This window comes from Erithacus rubecula (assembly GCF_903797595.1).
Source record: "Erithacus rubecula genome assembly, chromosome: 14".
Taxonomy (NCBI): Eukaryota; Metazoa; Chordata; class Aves; order Passeriformes; family Muscicapidae; genus Erithacus; species Erithacus rubecula.
In genome coordinates, this window is record NC_136666.1 from 13,644,404 (window position 1) to 13,669,786 (window position 25,383).

Below are 25,383 nucleotides of genomic sequence, written 5' to 3' on the forward strand. Positions count from 1 at the left end.
TGCTCTGTGCTGTCAGTGTGAAAGCCCTTTACCTGATAGGCAAAAGGGAGAAGACACTATCTTAAAAGCAGACTGTGGAGGAGAGCATAAGGAAGAGTGAAAGAGACAAGAGACAACACCACAAACAGTTAACTCAGACTCTAGCATATAACACATTTTAAAAGAAAAAATTTTAGTGAAAAGTCTATTGCAGCAAAAGTATGGTTGAAATTAATTCCTATACATCTAGTTATCAAAGCACCATCATAAAAACGATCTCAACTCCCATTTTACACATGGATCTTTCAAAAGAATTATTAGCATGGTCTATTTTTAAACTTCTCAGGCTTGCTCTTTTCTATGAGTGATAATCCTGCAAAATTCCCTTTGCTCAGTAAATAGTGGTTCTCTGCAATATGACTTTTCTGAGCATGACATTTCAGAAAGATGGAAGAAGGATAAGTGTGAGACAGCAGCAAAGTTCAAGGGATTCTTCTCATCTCTGCATTCACTACCTTTTTTTTTTTTTTTCTTTTATACAGGTCTACCCTAGTAATTGGGATTTAGAAATGTTGCTTTTTTATACATGCAAATACATTGAAATAATTGAGACAAGCATTGCCTACACCCTTGAAGGGTGGTGATGGAATGGCCAGCGGGGGGCTGACTCCAGAGCTGTGGCAGCTCCAGTAATTTTGTGTAAGGAAATTTTAAAAACCCAACCCAACCAACACTGACAGACAGTGTCCTAGGAACAGTAGCAACAGACAAATACAGGAATGCTTAAATATACAAGTATCAGAAATTCTGGCAAAGGAGCTGTACTGAAGAAACAACAAATACCATCACAAAGTCCGTGTATGTATTTTATAGACCATCAAAATTCACAAAGAACAGTGTAGTTCATGGAAACAGAATAATCCTGAAAAGCAGGATAATCATGGAAAACATATGCAGCAAATGTGTTTTGTAAGTGAAAAAGACTATACAACACAATCTATAAAATCTGTAAGTAAAAGTATTAGGACAAGGATAAAAATTTCTAGATAAGAAAAAATGCTGAAAGACCACAAAGATCAAAAGCAGCTAGTAAATCAGTAATAGCAGGTATGTTCACCTTCCACCAATAAGTATGTCACATTAGGACAGCATTTAAAAAATGTTTCTCAACACCTTGAGGAATCACTACTTTCAACAACCAGTTTCAAGCTTCCCCTCCACTGAGCCCTCAATAACAACCCCTGTTTAGCTGTTAAGCAACAGCAACCATGCTCCATGCAATTCCTGGCATTGTGTCAGTAACTAAGGCTGTTGACCTAGCTTTAAAAACTTGAAAAATGCTGAGCTGTGGGCAGGTTAGCTGTTTAATTACTCTTTACAAGGGTGCCAGAACGTGACCTAGAAACCCACAGATGGTCATCATCCCCACAACGCCAGGCAGAATGGAGGCACAAGCAGAGCTGAGCTCACAGCTCTTATGCTCAAGTAGATTTAATTACAAGACAAAAAGTCATTGCTTCACACGCAACACAAAAATTATCCCCAAAGCATCTTCAAAAAACAAACTGCAGGTGCAACTCTTGGGGGTTTTTAATACTGAATAAAGCTCTGCTGTGTGTGCAAAGTCCATTTGGTATCTCAATCCTGTAGCTGCATGTACAAGTACAGTCTAATGGCATATTGAACAGAAGCTCACACACAGAGAACTGCATGCAGGAGCTGCACACACAATAAATCTGACACTTTAAAGACTGTTGTAGAAAATCTGGCCGCCAATGTTAAGCTCCAGACCTATGCCAGCGTTTTTGCTGAATTACCACTTGAAAAGGAGCTTTCATAATGTGAGTGCTGACAACTGTGATTAAGGCCTTGCAAGCAGATGTGGCCACAATGCAGCTCACTGGTGGTGACTTCATTTGTTTTTTAAACTAATTTTCAATACATAAGCCTAAGATGCTTCTGCTCAGTAACTACTGCAACTAAAACTGAAAGGCTGTTCTAAGTCAACTTGAGTAACAAAAAAAAAAAAATAGTTAAAACTTTTTAGGTTTGCATAACTTTTCAGTAAAGCAGGCTTGAGGAAACTTTGCTGCTTTTCAAAATGAAGCTTTAAAACCAACTTACATAAATTAATATGCTACTAAGATTTTTTAAGCCCTACTAAATAAAATCCATCTTTATTAAAGAAGGCTACTAAATGGACAACTGAGTCTTTTGTAAAATCATAAGTGCCCAAGTATAATAAACCACAAGGCAGATCAACATAAGCTACTTTATTTCAAGGAGTTCTGCCATACTTACATTATAAGAAAGGACCCAAAGCTTGGGGTTATCACTTTAGAAAAAACTTGTGGCATACTCTGTTTTTCACTTTCCAAAGTAAGCAGCTGAATATCATAATTATGATTTTGGTTTTCTCATCAGAAATGGATGCATTTCCAACTACGCATCATAAACCCATGAACTGATCACTACCAGAGGTCTGAAAGCTAAGCTAAATTGTAGAGATATTTAAAAAGTTGAAGCATCAGAACTGCAACATTTCTGCCTCTCAGCAGGTATCAGAATAGGAAGCTCTTTAAAAAAACTTCTAGTTGTAACACATCAGAGAGCAGAAAGCAGGTTTGCCTTCGAATACAACTAATTCTTGGGTCTGTCAACAAGAAATTTACAAACTACATTGAAATAGGAACTGAAAGAGGACACAAGACCACTACTTTTCCTGCAGGCATTCCAGACTCAGCTTGCCACAGACTTTTACCTACCACTGCAGCTGAGGCCTGTCCCCAGTTCCTCTGCACAGTCAGATCAACATTACACCTGAACAATCTTGCATTGAGGCTTTTTCAGAATTTGCCTCAGAAGAAATATTTTAGAAGGTGGTTAGGTTAGACCTTGCAAGTTAGTGTGAGCTGAAAGGCTGAATTTCAGAATGAAAATACTGTTCAGCAGCCCTCTCATGATACTATTTTCACACTCCAGTAAACTAACATGCTTTTTTTATGACTGTCAACTTTATCTAATGGGAGAGTCTGGTTTAGAATCACTGTTCTAGACAAGGTTGTGTTTCAAAAGTCTTTTGGATAATATGTACCAGAAATAATTGTACAACAATAGAGAAGTGTAAGATATTTGATTTTGTTCTGTTTGCTCACTTCAGAATGTCAGATGCTGATGGGTTTCCAAATGCTATAGTGAAAATACTGGGTCTGTGAGTACAGGCACTTCTTACTACAAAAACACAAGCAAAAAGCCTGCAAACTGCAAGAGGACAGAGCATATCCATAATTCCCCTTTGTTTCCAACTGCAGTCTCCAGAACACCCCAAGAGCAGCAGTGTCTGGTTTCAGGCAGTGCTTTGTAAATCATTTAAGGAAGATTGAGTGAATATTTTATAAAGTGAAAGGCATAATAACCAGTATTGCATCATGAAAGGTATTTACATTTTTACCACTAAACACTATTTTTAGGAGTAGCTCAGACCATTTTTCATGTTACAGGCTATTCTGGTGAAGAGGCACATGAGAAGTACATCAGGACACCTTCTCTTCAGTGATCCTTAGTTTTGGCTTTTGCCAATATAAGATCCACTTTCACTGTTTCCTATAACCTCAAAAAAGTGCACTGATTGAGCCAGAACAATTTCTCTCTTGCTATGAAAAGATTCAAGCTCTACAATGGAATACAAATACTTCAATGCCAAGAGAGAGCTTTATGTTATATTTTAACTTTGTTTCTCCCAAAAACCCAAATTATTTATTAGGTCTTCTTCCTTTACTGTCTAGCTTGAAGATCAATTTAGCATTCTTTTTACAAAATTTTTCTTTTCATTCTTTCTTATTTCTGTATACAGAAAGGCTGGCCGGGAAAGCAATTATGAGTTAAATTTTGGCAGATACTTTTCTGTGGTTTTGGCTTGGGTTTGCTGGGATTTTTTTGTTTTATTCTGCTTTTTTAACTTCAAGAAACTTACCTCAGATGTATGAGGTAGCGTAGTAGCCTTTCTTCAGTCTGGTGACTGTTTTCTTTATTGACAGTTCTCTTGATTTCTCGTCTGACAGGAACAGAAAAAGTTCTTTGCCTTAGGAATGTTTGATGATTAGCTGGCATTTCTCTCAAGTCGTAGATCACCACAAACATCTTCACCACAGTTTTGTTAGGGTTAAATAAGGTCTGAAAAAACAAACAGTTCAATACAATACTCTTTAGAGATGATAAATTTTTAAAAATTAAACCAACAAATCTAACCCAAACTCAATCTTCCAAAATAGTTCTCTGTGAACTTTGTGCCATACAGAAACATTTATGTAAAGACATTGTGAAGCCTTTCTGGTTTTCAACACTTCAGCTACCAGCAATTCCTATTCTTAAATGTAATGCTAAACACAATCTAATCTGAATGAAACACTAATATATGACTACTCTTACTTTGCTAATCAGCATACCCGATTTTGTTTATTTTTCCAGTCAGCTTTTTGTCTACACTGTTTTCCAGACACAATACACTCTCAGGAAGCACAGTGGTGGGCTCTGCTTTTAAACCTGAAATTATGAATGTGTTATCTTGGACTGGGTTCTTAAAAGGAAGTCAGTTCATTGGTTCTAAGCAACGACTGTGATTTACTTTGTGATTTTATTACAAAAGTAAAAGTGGTGTTAAAATATTACAAAAAGTAGATACAATTATTCAATCTTAATCACTTCAGAAGAATTTCAGGTTTTGGACTGTGGCCTAATTGTTTCCCCATCACTTTTTCAAAGCCACCATGTCCCCAAATATCCCAAATCTCCTGAAACTGATTTTAAGACTTCTCAGAGCACAGAAGTGTTCAAAGATTGGGAATCTTTTTCATCCCACACACAGATTTCTACTTTGAATTACTACAGTACCTACAGAAATTACATTTCCACTGCTAGCTTCATGCTCATCTCCAATAACCTCATCTCTGCATGACTTTCTTGGTGTTAGTGGTGTCAAGGCACCCTCATCTGCTGAGTACATACCACTTGTATTGTTCCTGAAGGCGGCACCCGATAACCCCTTTTACCAAGGGACTCTAAAGTAATTACACCCTACAAAAACAAAACAGATATTTAGGTCACAGAGATAAACAAATCAAAATGTTCTAGTCGTGCAATTGCATTTATTTGAAACACAATCAGTAATTTATATAAGCTAAAAATAGAGAGGGCAATGCATTTAAGCTGCAGTTAAAAAAATCAACAGTAGGGGCCTTAAAGATACTTTGGCAGAACATTAAAAGCTGTACAATAAGAGGTACATTCTCCTCTTGAAACAAGATTCAAGTTTCCACATCTTCTCCACATCAGGGAGCTAGAACAAAACAGAGCTTTCTTCTCAAAGCAGCTGGGAGGTTAAAATGAAACATTTGTCTCCTCCTTTCCATTTCTATATCATCTACAATTGCACCAATAGTACTCCAAATCTCACAGAACTGATTTTTGCTTTTTAAAAGGCAGCAGATGCACTTAATCTTCCATTCTAATCCAAACTTTAGGAAGGATGACATCTGCTTTTGCAGCAGCTGGGATGTGTGAGCAGCCCCAGGTGCCCTGCAGGGCGCTGTGACACTGCCAGGGCCACGCTCGGGGCACTGCCACACGTCTGCTCACCCTGCAGGGCACCAGGGCTGCACCCCTCTGCACTGGGCTCTAAAAACCCAAACCAAACAAACAACAGAAAACCCCCAAGCACAGAAAGTAGCTATACAAACAGAAACAATGCTTCTGATGATGGAGGCACTACACAAATGCTGTATTAATCCTGGGAGACTCAGCCATAATAGCATATTTGGAATTAGCATGTGGAAAAGCCTGAAACAATAAAACCCAGCTAGGAAAATAAGCAATGCTACTTTAACCATTTGAAGAACATGAGAATCCCTTTGCCTCCTAGAAAATCACATGAAAAAATCTAGAAACATGAAAGCAAAAGAATAGATAATTTTTGAAAGGGTTAAGACATATACAAGTTTAAATTCAAAGCTGTTATGTAAACTCTAAGCAATTTCATTTTCTGAACACTTTCCAAAACAGAAGGTCAGAAATGATAACTGCTATGAATTTAAAATCTAAATCTAAATATTGGGATACTCAGATCTTCGTTGCTTGACTTACATGGTTAAACAAATCCTTTACCATATATTAGACAGATGGACACATATGAAAATCTCTAAAAATTTGATCTGTCACCTATGCAAAATTAACAGGCATTCAGAAAAAAACCAGCCTTTGATTCAATACCAGCATTCAAAACACCATTTTCTTTTTACAGAGGAGCACTTTTAGACATGCAAAACCCATGGGGTCATTGTAGAAAGGTGGGACAGAATTAGCACCCAGATAACACAAACACTGCATGGCTGCAAACATCAGCAAACAATGCAGTCCAGACAGCCCTGACAATATCTGCTTTAACAGAAAGGGCTGAATAACTTCCAAGTCTAAGGTCTCCATCAGCCTTGCCCCTTGGCCTGCACCTAAGCCACTCTGCAGAGAGGCTAGTTACCCAGAGCAGCTGCTTGTTGGGACAACAAAATATATCCTGTTAAGTCCAGCTATTGCCTCACTGCTATTTTAAGTTAGATGGATAAAAAGAGATGTTGGGGGTTGATCACTGCAGTGTGGGGGGAGACAAATACATTCAATATCCAAAGATGAGAACAGCTGAATGGTGGGGCAGAGGAGGAGAAGGAAAAGCACTAGTTAGGGAAAGGGAGAGGGACAGCAGAAATCTGTCATAGGCAGTTGAAAATAAGCCAGATCCCTGCAAATTTTTACTTTCTGAACCCTCTACTCACCAAGCTCTTGCTCTTCACCTCCACATATCAGAACTTATTTAAAATAAATCCAACCACACATTTACCATGTAAGGAGAGGGTGCATTGTCATCTGAAACGCTGTAGAATGACACTTCAACTGGCAGAGTCATGTGCGTGGGACAAAAGACTCCACTTGCTCCCACCTCTGCTGTGAAACCCTCCACGACACCCAGCGGGTCCAGGCGGAAATTCAGGACAGACTCCTGGAAAACAAAGCACACACAGTTTAGCTTGGGAACACCTCAAATAAAACAGAGAATAGCTAATCAGGAAACAAGAGCAAAAGCCCACAGAGGACTTTAGTGCAGCAGGATCTATGCTTGATTTTCAATATTTACTATCTGAAATAAATTCACCTAGATTCTGTAGCCTTCCCCAGCAAATTCAACTCCATATTTCACGTGACAGTACAATAAAATCTGTTAATGCATTGGTTATTAGTTGCAGTTATTGGATATGCTACATGAAGTGAAGAGCTGGAGCCTACATTTCAAACACATTCTATCTAACACACTGATTTAATCCAGCTTTTGTGACATACTAAGTAGACTTTAAGAGTGAAAATGTAAAACCTTTCTTCTAGGTAAATACATTATAACCATGAACAATTACAGGTTATTAAATCACATTTATGGCAAGAGAACATCTCCTAACTTGACCGTAGTGGGAAACAAAAGCTTAAGCATCTCATTATATTTGATTCTCTGAGACAGAAGATGTCTGGGGCAAGAAATAAGTGCTTTTACAGCTGGAAATGAAAACAAATTTTATTCAATTCATTCAGGAACTTTTTACATACTAATAATGCTGGAATTGTTCACAGTAATATACTTTTAAAAGCAGTGCAGAAGAGCATTTAAAATACCACAAGAATTCTAGAGAATATGCAATACCTCAAAGTTTCCCAGAAGGCTTAGACTTGTTACTGGTGGAGCACTAGAACTTAGAAATGGTTTCCCATGGCTGTCTGGATCATTGTCTCTGTTTATACATTGTTGTGGGCTATTAAAAAAAGACAGAATAAATATAAAGGATAAACACATTTGCTTTTGTCTTCTGGGTATAAACAGCTCTAGAAAGAATAATATACTTACTGTACTACAAAATGCTGTCCTAAAGAAGTAACAGTTGAACATTGGCTATTAATACTTTAGCAGAACATTTTCTAGTTAACTGAAAAAAATATTTTCACCAGCTTTACAAGGGATAAAGACAATAAAAATCTGTTCTTTAGGTCCATTAGCAAGAATCAAAATATCATATTCTTTTCTCTTGTATGTGGATACTTTTGTCTTATATTCTGTAATACATCTCATATTTCCAACATCAAACTACCATACCAAAAGCTGTTTGTGTTACATCTATTAATGTGTGAAAGGCTCTTTTTAAAAGTCTGCTTCTCTGAACAAGTTAAGACAAAATGCTTAACATGCATCTTCTTAACACTAAGAACAAAACACAACACAAAAATAACACTGATTTGAAGGATAATAAATTACTAGCTTTTCTGTCTGCAAACCCAAGTATATCTGAGAGCATAGCTACCCCTGCATGGGACAGAATTCATTCTGCCAGCAGCTCACATTCCATGGTTATGTTCCAGAGCTGTGCTAACCTGGAAACTCCCAGGGCAACTCAGCTGCTGAGTCTTGTATCAAAATAAGGATTCTTTTGAAAGCCTTTTTTGTCTTTGCTAACATGCTTGGTTTTGCATATAAATATATATATATATATATATACATTATGCCTCTCTCAAAAATCTCAATGTTTCTGGTAAATAAAACATACCTTCTTGCAGACAGACATTTCAACAATGATGAATCCAGATCAAAGCACCCAGACTGTGTTTTCCTTTGAGGAACCTCCACAAGGAAAGAAGATGCTAATTTGAAAACTGAATTGCTACCAGAGACAATTTTGCCAAGTAAGCACATTTTGCCAAGAATTTTCATGACATTACAAAATTATAAAAACAGAGCAGAGAATGTAATTCCTATACATTTTAAACTTAGTGAAGAAAGTTCTAGGATTATTAATGATGAGACTATAAATTCTGATTAACAGGAAGTATTTCAATAAAGACATTCAGGAAGCTGATGTCTCTTTGGAACGGGACAGAATATTACTAATAAAAAGGCTGTAACAATTTCCATCCAATTTCCCTGAAAATATGACAGCCTTTACAGGCAATGAAGAATAAAGCATAGCATGTGTTGATTACAGGACATCACTACTTCAGTAGTTTTAATAGGAACTGCCTGTTTTTTTAAAACTCCAAACAACGTACCAAGAACTGTAACTCTTCCCTGTGTCTGCCTTATCCCAGCAGCTTTGTTTCACTAAGTCATTCCATGACACCTCTGGTTACTGAAGAATGTACAGTACAAACTGTTCACAGAAACAAAGGCTTTGGAAAAATGAGCAATCAGGTATTAAAAACTAACAGAAAACCTCCTAAATGACAAAATGTTAACTTATGCTTAAAACATTGATATTCAAAATGCTTTTTTTTGTGCTCTAAAATAGCACCAAAGCATCGTTTCCATCAATTTTTTTAATGCCACCTTTTGCTAATCTTGATATGATCTCAACAACCACATCTTTAGTATTTTCTTATCCAAAATGATTGTTCAGCCTAATTCACATGTTAACTCTCATTTAAGCTTTAATTTCCATTCATAAGAGTGTTCACTGTGACACAAAGTAAACACATACACTTCACCTGGGTATTTTGTCACATTTTATACCATGCACAGACACTAGAAGAACAAATAGTCCCCTTCTCAGCTAAAAGAATTTGAAGAATAACTTACAGGACTTGAAAGCAGAGGCAGTCCAGTTCTGGGATGAAAAGCCTTGGTTGAAGTTCCGTCCAGGGATCGGAAATTGTGTTTCCGCCATGTATTTGTGTGTTTCAGAGATGGTGCTTTCTGCCAGCCAAACAAACATACTCAGGTTATCAATGGGACATTTCAGTCACCTATCATGGTAACACTCCCCTGCTGTAAGGGAGAAGACTCCTGACCCATGATCTCCATCACACTAGCATGGGATGAAACATTCAGTGTAAATTCCCTTTGACTCAATTTACAGTTGCACAGATTGTTCTCAAAAGATCACACTCCACAGCCAGATGAGTGCATTTCTACAAACCAGGAAGCCTCAGTGCCCATAGAAACAGTCATTCATAACTCTGTCACCATGAGGGGAACAGGACAGTGTTCTTCTCCATGTTAAACTGATGAAGTTTAGGGGAGGCACCACTGGCCAAGTCACCCCATCACAGAGCATCATTTGACAGGTCACCTTATCAACTACAGCATAGCACTAAATTGTTTCTTGAACACTCCAGGGATGCTGACTCCAGCACCTGGGCAGTCCATTCTCATGCTGAACCCTTTCCATGAAGACATTCTTCCTGAGTTACTTCAGGCCAAGATTACAAGGGTAATACACTGCTACCTACAAGGTCAGGCTGAAAGGTTCTCTTCATGCCCTTAGCAGATAGAGGGTGCAGACAAAGGGAGCTGTAGGAATTATTGTCTGTTCCCATGTGCATTTACCTGTGCATCAGGGTTCTTCTGCCGCTCACACTTAGCTGCATTGTCTTCTGCAGGTTTCTTCTGAGAAGTGCTTTGAAAATCGAGGCCCGTCGGGTCTTCATTCTCGTCATGCGCAGTTTTTGTTTTATCTTGTTTGGTTTTGTTTTTGAAACTGTCATGGTCTTTATTTAAATAATTTTCAATACTAACAAGCTGAGTATTTTGCTCATAAATATTTGGTTTTTTGGAGTCTCTATCTAAACATTTGAGCTCATTTTTGTGCAAAGAGTCATATACCGGCATCACAGTTGCTTTTTTTGTACCTTCAAGTATTCTGCATTTTTCCATCTGTAAATTATTAAAACTGTCTGTGCCATTGTTCTCACTAACAACTGTTCTTTCTTTAAGTTTATTTGTGCAAATCTGTTCATCAATGTTGCTGGAATTTGAACCCTGTTTAAATCTATTGGTTATCTGGTCTTTCTGTGCATAGCCAGAATGTACTTCCAATTTATCTGGAACTTCAGATTTATTTTCTTTAATACATGATGATGATGTGTGAATGCTACTAAATGCATGAGAAGTTTTATTTGAAGTCTGATGAAATGCATTTTGGACAGCTTCACTGGGTTTTACTAAAACCAATTTTCTTCTTGCTTGGACTTTCAGAGAAGTCTTCAATTCTCCATCAAACCTAGAAGGACTGATAGGAGTATCAGGTGTCTTTGTCCCTGATTTACTGCTGTCTGCTAACAAAGAAAAATTTGATTTAGCAAAAGGTTCCTTGCCTTTCTTCAGCAAATTTTCATCTTCATATGTACTTCGGAAAACTTTTGACACGACTGGACTGGCCTCATGCACTTTGAATGGACGTCCAGCAACGTGGGAAGTAGCTGGATCACAATGAATCAAGTGCTGGGCAATCCTTGCTATCACCTCCTGCCGCTCCTGGAGCAGGGAATCGATCAGGGGGTTGCTCTCTCCTGCTGACTGACGGCCACAGTGGTTCCCTGGAACACGGGCATCGAGCACTGTGACCTCTGGCACTGCCCTACTTTTGCCTTCACCACCATCTTCCTGTATTGCATTGTCCAAGTTGGCAGCAGGAACAGGGGAGCTTTCCTTGCTTTTCCTTGGCAAGCCCTCCTCTTCGAAAGTACTCCGAAAAGCTTTTGGTGTAGCCGAGATGTTTTCATGTGTGGTGAATGGACGCCCAGCAACAACTGGTGAAGTAGCTGGATCACAGTGAATCAAGTGCTGGGCAATCCTTGCAATGACTTCTTGTCGCTCCTGAAGTAAAGAGCCTATCAAAGGATTGGTTTCTCCTGTGGGCTGATGAGAGCAATGACTGTTTGAGACACGGGAATCAACGAGAGAATAGGATTTAATAGTTCTGACTGGTGTTTCATGAGATTGTGTCTTATTGTCTGCTGTGGCATTATAGCACTGAACTTTAGACTGCGATGCCCCAAAGTCAGATCCACGTCCGGTAGATGGATAAAGTTTTAAATTTCTAAAAGATGTAGTAAATTCAGGCATCTTTTTTCCGTTCAGGAGGCCTTCAGGTGTCATTGTCCATGTCTGTTTCCCACGAAAACGCTGTGGACTGGGAGCAGTGCATTGCTGAGCAGCACTGGGATCGCTGCGCTGATGGAACTTACGCTCTTGCATTTGCTTTTCATAAAAGCTAAGGTTGGTGTGAATACTGCAGGTCAAAACTGGGTAGTTGGATTGCCTGGGCAAGGACTGGACGCTGACCCTCAAGGCCACATTGTGAGAAACATTAGGAACAGGAAAGACATGCTCAGTGGGTGTCTGGGAGAACGTCCATTGCAAGTCCACATCTGCAGCGCTCACCCTGAAACAACACCAAAGGGCATTTAGAAAAGCAGCTAAATGAAAAGTTTTTAATTATCTACTGCATAGCAAATGCCTGAGAAAAAGTACCAGAAACATCAGCAACTGCTGTACTTTGCACAGTACACAAATCCTATAGAACTGCCACAGTACTGGGCCAACAATATGGCACCTTCTAAAAGAGAGCAGGAAAGCAGGAGAAAAAAAATTATTTTAAGACAAGCTGCAGCAATCTGCAAACAGCAAACGAGTTTTTTTCCATTCCTGGTGTACCTGTAGAGGATGTTTCTGGGAACAGCACCATGTGAGACACTCAGCCACGCGCTCAGCTGGGAGAAGAACACAAAGGAGCGAACAGCCAGTAACAGGGTCTTCTCTTCAATGAACCGATCCCCACTCCTAAGGCATTTAAAGACAAACACATGAGTGTGAGTAAGAATACTCAGAGACCTATCAGAACCAGAACATTGTCAGATCTTCAGTCAGAAAATAAAATACAGCTTAACCAAGCAAAGATTCCTCAAACATTTTAAAGATTACAGAGCCTGATTTGTTTTTATACATATTAAAATTGACAAAATTTGACATGACAGATGTTACATGTATTAAAAGGACTATTTGCGGCCAAGATAATTTCATGCTCTGCAGTGCACATTGTGTACTGAAGAAATTTTGAGTAGAAGACAACTGAAATTGAAATGCTTTGATTTGACTAACAAACAGTGGTTTTCTTAGATCAATCCTCACAGTAAAGAACCAGTTCAAAAACACTAACTGAATACTTTAAGGACTTTAATAAGCCAAGATTCCTGCAATTATCTACTAATCTTCATATCCAACTTACTGTCGAGGAACTGGCTCCAAAATCCACCTTTCTAACAGCAATGCATCTTGTTTGATGGCAGGATCATTTAAATCATTCCCCTCTGTGGTGGGCCCTTCATCACTATAGCAACAGTCTGGAAGTAGCATCACTTCTACCATGATTGGAATATTGTTCTTCCACAGAAGCATAACCTCAGATCTGGTTCGCCTGGCCTGACGACACTGAGGGAAAGAAAAATGTCAACATACACAAGCCATAAAAATACTAACCAGATGGAAATCTAATTTAAAAGCACATTCCAAAGTACTAGAGAAGAGTAAGGGGCAAATTCTGTTTGGTTTTACCAAATCAGAAATAAGATTCCAGAGCTATTAAATGAAGAAATAATTAATAAATCCATTACAGTTGTAATTTGAGCAACTTTCTTTAGGAAATTTTAAAAGGTTGTAAAAATGCATTTCCTCGATCACTGCACTTTGCTACCTTGTAGTTATCTCTCCACAAGGCACCCTTTTGGGTAGGCAGACTCAAGCAGTATCTTTATAAATTCTGTGTCTTGTAGCAGGCTAACTTCTGCACAAATATAACTTAAATTCCCACAGTATTTAAGAACTTTTCCTTGACAGATGGAATGCTCCAACCTTACTTCCAAACAGACTGGCTAGATTTGATGTGCTTGTGCTTTTTGGATCACAAACTTTTCAAGAACACCTGGAGAAGCAAAAAGTTAGGCAAGCCAGCCTACATTTTCTCAAAAGAAACCTCCAACCAAGAATACTAAGTATAGTGCTTGTCATTTGCATAATAAAGATTCAAACAGGCACTGCATTCAGGTAGTCGTGCAGAACTTCATGTTCAAGGATAAAAGGCTTAATGATCTCTCATTTTCAGGACAGATCTATTATTAGAAGGATACTGAGTTACATACTCATTTAAATGAAGGACTGACAGAAAGCCATTGTTATTTGTGCTTAACTGTGAATCCATTGTGGGGTTCTTGGCTGCCTTTAACCACAGGAGCAAGGATTTGTGACATGAAATGGGTGCCACCACCATACCTGAGCCAGTTTGTCACTGCATTCATGCTTAGTTGTTGGTGGCTGACTTGACTGTGCTGGGGGGCAGTGAAATCCCTCTGTCCTGCCCTTGATCGAGTACTCTGGTGTCCGGCCCTCGGTGATCAGCAAGGCCAAGGAGACCAGGAACTCCTCAGCTTCATACTCAAAGTATTCATCCAAAGTATCTGTCATTTCAAAAAGACAAAAATTAATGACATTTGATGTATAACAATTGTTGGCTGCCCTGCAGTTTGTTTCAATTACACTTGAAATGAGAGTGGGCTATGGGAAATGGATCATTGTGTCAGACTGGCTGCAATCCCCATAAAAGCCACCACTCCCCACTCCAGCACCACAAAACTTTCCTCATCTCAATGTTGTCACTACAAACAAAGAACTTTGTTTTACAATAGCTTTTCCAGAAGAAAAAAAGATTTCCTGGGCTCTTGTGGGAGAAGTCTGATGACAGTATGACTTGGCATTGCTATTATCATCTGACAGATGGAATAAGAAGCCACAATATATCATAAAATAGATTAAAATCGAAGAAAAAGAAATATTTGCTTCTATTATGGAAAAAGTGGGACACAATGTTCTTAAAGATTTTTATTGCAAGTCCCTCCTGCTGAGAGCAAGGCTTACTTCAGAGGTCCATTTTTAGTTACCATTAACACATAGGAAATGTTCCGAAGAAACATACAGAGCATTCATTGTTTTGTACCAGGGTCAGTCTAAACTTGTGCAAGAATGAAACTCAACAAGTCTCTGTAGACAAAGCAGCAGCTGGCTTTGCTCTTCACTCGGTTCCTGCAGTGAAGATGCACCATTTTATGGAGTTTTACAGAGCACCCTTCTCCTCCTCCTCCTCCCTCATCACGAGGATGTCACCCATCAATCAGATTCAAGTACAACCAGATCATGTCGTTCCCCTCTCTGCTTCAAAACACTTCAAGTTTCAAAATTATTTAATTACTGAAGAGATTACAGAAAACTCTCTTTTGCATGAAAGCTAAAATACATTCCCTTCAAAGTCTATTTCAACAGCAGCAAAGAAAAGCAGGTGGAGGCAGGGCTGCCAGCAGTTCTTTACCTTTATTTTGATGCTTTAGGGGAACAAAAGCACGTAACATCTTCACAATTTTAGCTTAAATGTCCTATGTCATCCACCAAAACTGCCACAGGGAGAGTTAATTTCTATTCATGTTTCAATGATCATGTATAAAATACCTTTCAGAAGTCTTTTTTGTCTTGGTCCCCTAATAGCAGAGTATTTGGCAAACATTGCAAGGCAGACTTCAGAGATGCATACAAGAATGGATGCAGGAAACAAAAGCTCCAATTAAATGTGCAATTATCTGCATATGCAAATCATAAAGTGTGCAAAACTAGCATTTGCATGTACATATTTGCCTAGCCCAGGCTTGTAGACCATAGACCCCAGGGCTTACAGCCCATTTGAAGGGATTTGCACAAGGTAAGTTAGAGAAGTCAGCCCACTGCTGAAGAAGAGCCAGGTCAGATTAATTACCCTGGAGGACCCCATATGGCATGTGAACAATACATTAATTCATCTGGCATAAGTTAAAATGGTCATTCACCTGATGGATGGCAAAAAATAAAGGGTGCATGAAAGATTAAAGGAATGGTAAATAACAGAGAAGGCAACACTCTTAGTAGTGATATGAGTCACCTACAAAATTAGGCACCTGTACTTTTTTTTCAGCTGGAAGTCTGGTGAACAATAGGCAAGTCATACTTGGGAATAGGAAAATGGAATTTGGGAAGACTCTCAAAAGGATTTGGATATACAACAGAGAAAAAAAATAATTGCAGCATTATCTTGCTGCTAAGCTCATCTTTGTATGTCCAAAGGCCATGATAATTTCAAGAAAGTCACAGCAGAAATGATCACTACTGGAGTATTTTGCCTGTTCTAAAATAGAAGTTCAAAAATCTAGAAAGCGTTCAACAGGAGTGAAATTAATGTAAACAATAATTGTCTCATGCTTAGCAGACTAAACAAAACTAATTCATCCATACAAAAACTGCAAGAAGAATTGCTTTTAGTTAAAATGCATAAAACCATGAATGATTTTTAAGAAAAACTGTTAAGAGTGTGTGATCAAGATCAGCATATACACAGTAAAATGTGATACCTGAAAATTTACACTGGAGAATTTTAAGTGACAAGTAAAACAGACATGCCCTTCAATTATCATAAGCAGTAGACTTTCTATTATTTAGCTCTCTTTTTAAGATGATAACCCATATGTTATCAAAATCTTTTGGACTTGACACAAATTAATGGACAAATCCTATGGCCAGAGTGCTTCTGCTGAACAGTTAGATTTAGACAAAAAAACCCACCCCTTTTTTGTAATAAAAAAGCCTCTGATATCAAAGCTTATATTGCATGCCTAAAGTGCTTTCACAGTGCCTTCACAGACATATCACAGGTCACAACAAGACATAGTTTAAGATGTTCAGATGAAAGATACAGTGAACAGTAAATGAGCAAGATCTAGTGAATAAAGCCAGGTACATATTCTGAAATAAACATCACTCAAGAATCAGATTACATATACAATATTGCTTTATGCAAACAGACAAAGCTCACTTCCAAGTTCAGTTTACAAATACTGCCTCTGTTTCTGTATCAGAACTATTATTTCAGAAGCAACCAGTTTCTTGCCTTAAGAATGAAAGACCCAACTAGCTAAAGAGACATATTAATATAGTTATATTAGCTGCAGTTACAAAAACACCATGCTGTTTAAAAATAAAAAAGGCAACACTAAAAAACTTGTGTTGAATTAGGAAATGCTGCAGCATTATAAAGACAGGGACAGTACTTTAAAGTTATGTCAGCAATGTAACCAACCAGTTATTTGATCTGGACTTTAAAAAAAATTAAAGCACAAACAGAAAAAGTTATCGAGAAATAGATATTTTTCTTATGAAGTTCACGTGGCATAATATCTTTTTTTAGCTCCACTAGATTTGTATACCATTTATCATCTTCTAAGAGTTTTCATAAAGAAAGAATCCTATAACTATTGAGAAGCCTGGTAATTGTTCCTATACAACAGACACAGATGATGCAAGTTGATGCAATTGAGGGCAAGGGTGGAATGACATTTATAGAAACAGCAAACTCAGTGTTTAGTTAAAAAAAGTCTTACTCTGTGTATGCTGTAACTGTTTGGTTGTGTGTGTGAATCAGCCCTAGGACACATCCTATACTGTGTACAGAATAACCTCAATCCTACAATCTTATTATACAACCATGCTTATTGTTCTGCTTCATTTCTAGCAACGCAGCATACCAAGTGTATAGCATAAAATATGCATCTCTGCACTGTCTGGGGTATATTCTCCTTAAAATAGCAAAAAATCCAGTTAGTTGACACTAGTAAATAAGAATTAAAGGAATAAGGCACTACAGCCCTCTAACCAATACATTGAAACTAAAAGTTATTGACCAGGTGGGCACAAGAGATAGCAGCAGATGTCAGACTACTCCAGGAGAAAGAAAGAGAAATTTAAATTTAGACTGAAGCATAGAGCAAAGTATACAACACTGGAGAACTGAAACCTGAAAGCACATAATTTTATTTTCCTTTGCTACCTGCACACACCAACCTAAACAAAGGTTTTCCTATACATTCTGAAAAAACAGAAAAACCCATTTAACAGAAATATCAAAGAGTCTTCAAATCCTTGTCCTCCTACCTCCACTACACACAGGTGCACGAGCACTGGAATACAGAATAAGAACGCACAATCCTCCCCCCCCCCCACAAACTGAAATTGGCTCACATCCTGAAACATCAATTAAGGTTAGTTATGTGGTAGCAGGGATTCACAAATCCACTTAACTCTAACCCAAGGACTCTCTGAAAACTTCAGTTAATTGAGTTATGCTCAGCTGACTCCTTTCCCAACTAGGTCACGCTTGTGCAGACCAACTCCCTTCCCTTTCCTATCACAGCTTTTTCTGTAGTAATTACAGAAAATGTTTTCCTGAAATAGATGTTTTAGAAGAGCATTTAATCTGTTTTCTAGGCTTAGGCCAGGAAACAAAGACATTTGGTATCATGTAACCCATTGTGTTCCAGGTGCCAGCAGAAGATGAGCTGGGAGCTGCATCCCTGTCCTGCCTGGGCACAGCAAGGCAATAAAAGCCCCAGCAGAGCCTCTCCTGCCCTGTGCTACCCTCCCACCATGACCAGGCTGTGCTACAACCACAATCTCTTATTGTTCCAGAACCTCTCATACTGCACTGCTACCACAACTGTCTACCAAGCTCATCTTCTTCTCAGAAAAAGAGCAAAGTGACTTCTTTCAAAGAAAGACAATTTAGTTCAACTGGAAGTATCCTTTAATCCTGACCTTTACTGATTGAGGGCTACTTCCTTTGAGAGTCCATGAAACAACTAATAATTGTCTTTTAATATGCTCTGTAACACCCCAGACCTTTCCTGGAAAATCTTTAGGCACCCATAATGGATTTTGAAGGCCATTGATTAAAAGTAATCACATTCCTAGTATTATTATTCAACTTATAAAGTTCCCACAAATCAGTTAACTCTGATAAGTTTTATTATCTTGCTATTCCAAGGAACAGGTTAAAGGTACTTCCACATTTTAAGAGTAAGGCAGGGATTCAAGAAACTACTGTAAAGGAAATGAAACACAATGTAAACGTTTGACTAACAGCTTCTCTTCTGGAATTAGAAACACCTACGGATGCTTTGGTTAACTAATTCCACGTTGTGCTTCACTTCAAAAGAAAGTTGCCCTTGAATCCCCCAAATTCAAGATTCTCTAAATGAGCAGTCATGTTGTGTCTGCATATTACAAACCCATAATTATATCTGAAGTCATAGGCTTCAAAAGCTTTGCAATATTAAGAGTTTAGGTATAATTTAAGCTATCAAGAGTTAAACTCATGAGATGGCCTTTTTTTTCAAGAAACAAAACATTACTTACTTAAATTCAAGCAAATGCAGTGTACAGATAACTCACCTTAATTTAGGAATAATCCTATCCAGAGTGACACACATTGACAACTGTCTTACATTCTTATGGCTCAGGATCTTTGAGCTCAAGGACAGTGCTTGTGAAAACATGAGCAGAGCAGTACTGTAATTCATCTTATTGTTCCTCTTTGCTTACTTTTTCCAGGGTGCCAAACTGAACCACTACCTAGTATCAAAGCAGTTCAGCTGCAGGCAGAAAATGGCAGCATAGGAATTTATATTAGAACTGATGTATACCTGCTATTCAAATAAAATAACAGTATAATGTATAAAAAAAAAACCTCTGGTCTTCCTTAGTTTCACAAAAAACAAGAAGAAATTCACCTCCCTCTATGTTGTTATTTATGCCAGTTTATAACCAGAAAAACAAACCAAAGCTCACTATCTTGTAAGTAAGGGGGGATTTTTAAAACTCAAGACAGAGCTACATGGAGCTGATGCAGTTATTCCAGAGCTGCAGAGCAATAAAAATCAATCAGTGCCATGAGCTGCACTGCAGAGTGCAGTGCTGCATTAATTCCCTGGGTATGTGTGCATCACTGCTCATCTCCTGCTGCCTCTCACAGCACCAGAGCTAATCTCAAGGCAGCTTTACTGTAAATAGAGACTGGTTTTAAAACTGGGCTGGGGGAAAAAAGTACAATTCACATTTTACTAAAACTTATTCAGGTTCAAACAGCTTAATAAGTACAGAAATAAAATCCATTCAAAGCTTAAGTTTCCTTCAGTCATCTCAGAAACACTCTCTGGGAGTGTAAAATGCAGACTGTTAAACTGATCTGGGTGTTCCCATCTTGCTTCCTGCATTTTGGCTGACATCCTATTTTGCCATCCCCACACTGCTTACTGAGTCACTTCTCTCTGTCCAACTGTAGCTTCTATTTTTATCTCAGCAACAACAGTTTAATGTGCTTCTTTTGATTTTTTGGCATTAAACCAGAATCTACATCCAATATTTACATTTTGATCAGGGAAACTGGTTTTGTTTTCCCTTAAGTGGACAAAGAAGAGGAATAAGAACAAATGGTATAAGCTAAATTGCTTCTTGCTCCACAACGAAATCACAATTTGTAAAGTAGGTCAATCATTACAATTTCAACATCTGTATTTAGTAGAAGGAAAGCAACACCTGAAAACATGAACTTTGAGGCTTATTTCCAATGTCAATTCACCAAAAATTACAAGAGAACATGTATATTGAAAAATACAACTGCCCCACTTTATGCTGACATGGATACATAAGTGCTGAAATATCAGTGTAAAGCTGCAAGATTACTGGTGCTGCAATGGTTAGCAGTTTAAAAATAAACCAGTTGTGGGAAGAGAACATTTTTTTTTTCCTGACCCATAAACGTTTATCAACGTGCTACAACTGGTCAGGCCCTGAAAGCAAAGAGGACTTAGCTCAGCTAATGCCCTTAAGAGCACATCAACTTCTGTTTTCCTTTATATTACCTTTTCCTACACTGTGATTACATTAAATGTGACTACACAAAAAAACCTGAAGTTGTACTATAATGAATCAAAAATGCCTATAAGGAGCAGACCAAGTGATTTCCATTAATTCATCTCTAGCTTTTTAGCTGATGCTCTGCCTAAACTAGACTGTGTTAGGACAAACTGCATGACACAATACACCTATCTGAACAAAACAAAAATTTAAATCCCAACAATGCAAAAGGATTTCTGTCCACTTCCAAAAGAAAATAGTTAGGAGAAAACAGCTCTTTTAGAATTGGTGTGTGGTGCTGAGTATAGAATAGACATTTGGCTGTAACTGGAAGGGAATAGAAGGTTTCTATCTGACCTTCACTCACCATCAATATAGTAATTTACTACCCTGGTAAATATGCTGATAGAAACTTTGCAGAATTATATTGAAAACAAATTACTGTTTTGAATTCCACCCTAGTCCCAGGGAGTAGCAAGGGCAAAGTGCAGGTCAGACCCAGGCTAACTTCACAGGCACTGGCACCCCAATGCAAAACCCATCCAAATGCTGAGTTTGTGGAGCTGAAGGAGCCATGTGTCACCCTAGAACAGAAAGCAGAGCACACTTAAGCTTACAGAGTATGTAAGAATTTCTTCCAGAGCTGTTTTCTTGGCAAATAACTGAGCATTTCTTACACTAAAACACAGATTTCCCAATACAAAATTTCTATGTACATAATTTTTTTCCACACTTCCCTCACTGATATTGATGACTTTCATCAAGGCTTTACCAGCCAAAGGAATTTTAGAGATGAGACCATCTTCATTATGATTGCTCATTAACTCAAGAAGGAGCTTAGCAGCAGCTACATGGATGAAGACACAAGGAGTGAAACTTTTCATCAGCTTACTCTGTTTCCTGTTAGCTGTAAATATCATTCTGCAGTGACTCCATAGCTGCTGCTTTCTTTTCAAATGTGTGTTAACAATGAAAAAGCACATCTATTTGGCTAATCTTCCCCTCTTCCTGAAGGCATATCATCCATGTGACAGTGGCAATTGACTTTTGGGAAGTCTAACTCCCAAGCCAAGACATCTCTCCCATTAAACAGGTTGATGGCAGCTCTGCATTAAATTCCAGCTGTGACAGCATTTTTAGAATACATAAATAAAAAGTGTGTGCCAGAAATTTTATTTCAGGCCCTAAACACAACATAATACAGGATGACATACATAAGTTTCAGCCTTAATTTGTTTAACAATCCAGCCTGACAAAGATTCAACTACTTGCAGACTTCTGTACTGTTTTATACAGGGATTGGTTTAGAGATGGAAAGCAGCAATTTGTCATAATAAATCACTTCCAGATGTTACTGGAAAACAACATGGAGCTTTTAAAAAATCCTGCAGTAGGTATTTTGGTGCCTGTGAGAGCTGCCAGAGAGAATAGCCCTCCACTTGAAAGTCTAGATGTTTGCACCTTTTGCTGGCCAGATTTTTGCTAGTGTCACTTGGTTTACTCCTCTGTAATGTATCTTCACAACAGACACAAGTATCTTTGGGCTCAGCATTTATAGGGATGAAGTATTACCCTTGCCAAATTACTGGTTTCTAAAATTTCCTCATTAACACCAAAAAATTCTGTTTGGGGTATTTTATACTTTATTTCATCACCCTAAATACATATTGTACTTAGAAACTTTGGCAATATACTTTCAAGTGTTCTTGTGCCTCTTTTTCTATTAATATAGATAAAATAACACTTCTTTTCTGAGGAGAAATAAAGAAGCTTTCAGCTTTCAAAAGGATTTTGAGCAAATTATTTGGAAGACTCATTTAGTGCCTGACAAAACTGTAATGGGAGCACAGAAATCTAGCTGGGAAAGGCCATCTCTACTCTGTGTGTGCACAGGTTCCACTCTGGTTTACAGTCACCAGGCACAAGTTGGTGTTCTTCTTCCCTAAAACCACTGCAAGAAAAAGAACTGTTACATCATGTGCCCTTTGCTTCAGACCATAGTTGGACTTGTTGGAAAATAAACCAGAGAGAATTTGAAAAGTGCAGTGTGAGAGCACTGACTCACTTTTGGGTGGAATCAGCAGGCATGCCACAGCTGCTGGAGTCAGGGAAAGCCCCTGGTAAAAGCACCATGGTGACTTATGAGATCACACTGGATGGAAACCTTTCACTGAACATTCAGCCTTCAACACAATATTGTTGCCTAGGCAAGTGAGGTTTTATAAGCACCAAAACACTCAGCCTTCCACACGCTCAACCACCACTGTTCAAACACTCTCATCTTCACACTGTGGTCAGGTGCCAACAGGTCTGACCAGTGGTTTTTGAAAACCATGCCACTGACAAATCTCTTGTATGCTTAAAATCTCCTCAAAGATACCTATCAGTATCTATTTTTAATAGATATTGCAATTTCTCAGTTTTATTGTGGTTACATAAAAAAACAAACAAACAAAAAAAGAAACAGAGAAGACTGTGGGACAGGTGTGGGCTGAAGTCTACATGTTTTTGAAAAAAACCCACCTAGTCCAATTTTTGGTGAGTCTATTGCAAGATCACTAAAATAAAACCAGATGAACAACTAAGATCCCAATATCATTTCTTCAGGGGCAAGAATTTTGATTATCTACATGTAGCAAATTTTTGAAAGTTTTGGGTTTGTTACTTGCATTACAAATTTGGTAAGAGTGTAAAATAGGTGCTATCAGCCACTCACCAGTGCAGCAATAACCCTGCACCCATGCCAAAAGCATGGTGCTCTCCCTCAAGGACAGATAACACTCAATTTCAAATATACCTTTGTCTTAGAGGAACCTGTAAAAACCATTAAGTTATGAATGAATGCCAACACTGTTACCTGGGTCAGCCAATGGCCCTGATCCAGATAAATGAAGGTTAATTGTCTTTATTTTTAAATTCTAGGGAATATCACAGTCTGTGCAGTTTTCCACCAGGTTGAAAAGACCTCAGGGCCAGGAATGAACTTTTAGTTCAATCCAAATCATCCAAATAGTATTTTACATGTCGAGACATATTTCATCTGTGCAAGTACTGAATAGCTTGATGTATGCTGTTTTTCCTTCTCTTTGCTTTCACCCAATTTGAAGAATTGACAGGATCTAGCTGAGTGACATTTATCTTGTTACAGATCAGACTGAGTTTAAGATTAAAAGAAAACAACAATCAGACTAATGAAACTCTAGAGCACCAGACCTTGGAAAGTACCTTTTTAAAAAGCAGGCCCACTTGGACAGTGAAATTTCAAACAACATACTTGTTTGCTTACAAAATGTAAGTGTCTGCTTTCCCTCTCCCCTTCATTCAACCATCTTTCCAGGCTGGCACTGCAGCTTTGAAGGCGACCAGAAACATCCAGCCACGGGGCACCTGACAGAACAAAACAAGCCCAAGGCAATCTGAGATGCAAGGCACTCGATCCCAGTGCCAAAATTAACACTGCTGCAGCGAGAATAACAGCGGTGTATTCGTCATGTATCTGCTGAGAACAATCTGCCTGGGAGGGAAGCAGGAGCTGAGGGCTATGGCAGGCACAGAGGACAGCAGGCAGAAGTGTCCCTGCACAGCACTGACCTGGAGTCACCCACCAGGCTGGCCCGGGCTCGGGTTCAGTGGCTGCACGTGTGTTTTGTAACACCCTGTTCTGCCTGTTCCTGGAACGCCCTTTCCAGAGAACCGAGGGACAGGGCTCGCCCCTCCAGGGCCACTTCCAGCCCAATCCGGCCAGCAGCAGCGTCCTGCTCCTCCAGATAAACTCTCACTTTAGAGAGGAGGGAACGACCCGAGCCCTGCTCCCAAATCAGGTGACCCGTGAGTCAAGGGACAGGGCAATAAATTATTAGGAAAAACAAAACACTACACTAAAAATAGTGAACATGAGCAGCGCATGAAGAATAACAGTTTTTATCCAGCCAAAGCTCAAGGCCCTCCACAGCCTCTTTTGTATCTGGGCAAAACAAATTGACATAAGCAAAGACACATAAACAAATAAAACCTTACTTTAGTTCCTCCTTGATAATTTGCAACTATATATTTAATTAAAAGTAAAGAGCAGGGGAAAAAAAACCAACCAAAAAGCTGAGTTTTGGACCAGCAGAAAAAATATTCATGCCTAAAATAAATATCCAATGCAACTTCAATCAGAAAATAGCAAAAGTACCTTCTTTCAAGGAAAATTGCTTCAAGATGAATTCAGCTCAGATATGCCAAAAGCTTCACTTCAGCTACTAACACTGTTCAGGCAACATTAAGGATTTGCCCACTTGTCAGGTTTAATAGATCTAATAAATTATTGTGAATGCTCAAGCTAAGCATCAGGTAAAAAAAACAAAAGCCCTTCACAAACATTCCAGAATCCAAGTGCCTGATACCCATAACTTATTTTGTCAACCCTCCCATTAGCAAAAACATTATACAGAGATTTTCTACTAGAAATCGATATAGAAAATAAATTTTGTTATTATCAAGGGATAACAATGCATAATTTTCTTGAAGGAAGAGGATTTTTTGTAAAAGATAACAAAACAGCAAGCACAGAAGAGTAATCAAAAAGACTTTAAGTTTCCATTTAGAAATATCTGATTACATTGGCTATTACTGTAAACAGCTGGGTTTTTGCAATCACTTATCTTCAAGAGCTAATAAAAAACACATCTGAGAGATTTTTAGCACAGAACATTTTATTCTTACCATCTGAATTAGTGGCTGATCTTGAAAGGATCAGAATCTGGCATGGGAATCCAGACAACAAGCAACCTGCCCTCTTTATC

General features: G+C 38.5%; 1 protein-coding gene across 4 annotated transcripts in view; it reads right to left on the reverse strand.

The window, feature by feature from the left end:
* ATOSA (atos homolog A) overlaps positions 1–25,383 on the reverse strand; it is a 45,835-nt gene that overhangs the window by 2,589 nt on the left and 17,863 nt on the right. For 2 of the 4 annotated variants that reach the window (XM_079318078.1, XM_079318077.1), the window contains exons 2-11: positions 14,105–14,289; positions 13,065–13,267; positions 12,494–12,619; positions 10,385–12,221; positions 9,635–9,751; positions 8,610–8,683; positions 7,715–7,823; positions 6,866–7,024; positions 4,984–5,052; positions 3,953–4,152 (exon numbers count right to left, since the gene is read on the reverse strand). In XM_079318078.1, coding sequence (XP_079174204.1) covers positions 3,953–4,152; positions 4,984–5,052; positions 6,866–7,024; positions 7,715–7,823; positions 8,610–8,683; positions 9,635–9,751; positions 10,385–12,221; positions 12,494–12,619; positions 13,065–13,267; positions 14,105–14,289 — 3,079 coding nt within the window. Of the gene's footprint in view, positions 1–3,952; positions 4,153–4,983; positions 5,053–6,800; positions 7,025–7,714; positions 7,824–8,609; positions 8,684–9,634; positions 9,752–10,384; positions 12,222–12,493; positions 12,620–13,064; positions 13,268–14,104; positions 14,290–24,187; positions 24,355–25,383 lie in introns of those variants that run through there. The other 2 variants (XM_079318079.1, XR_013775875.1) reach the window with 2 other exon arrangements.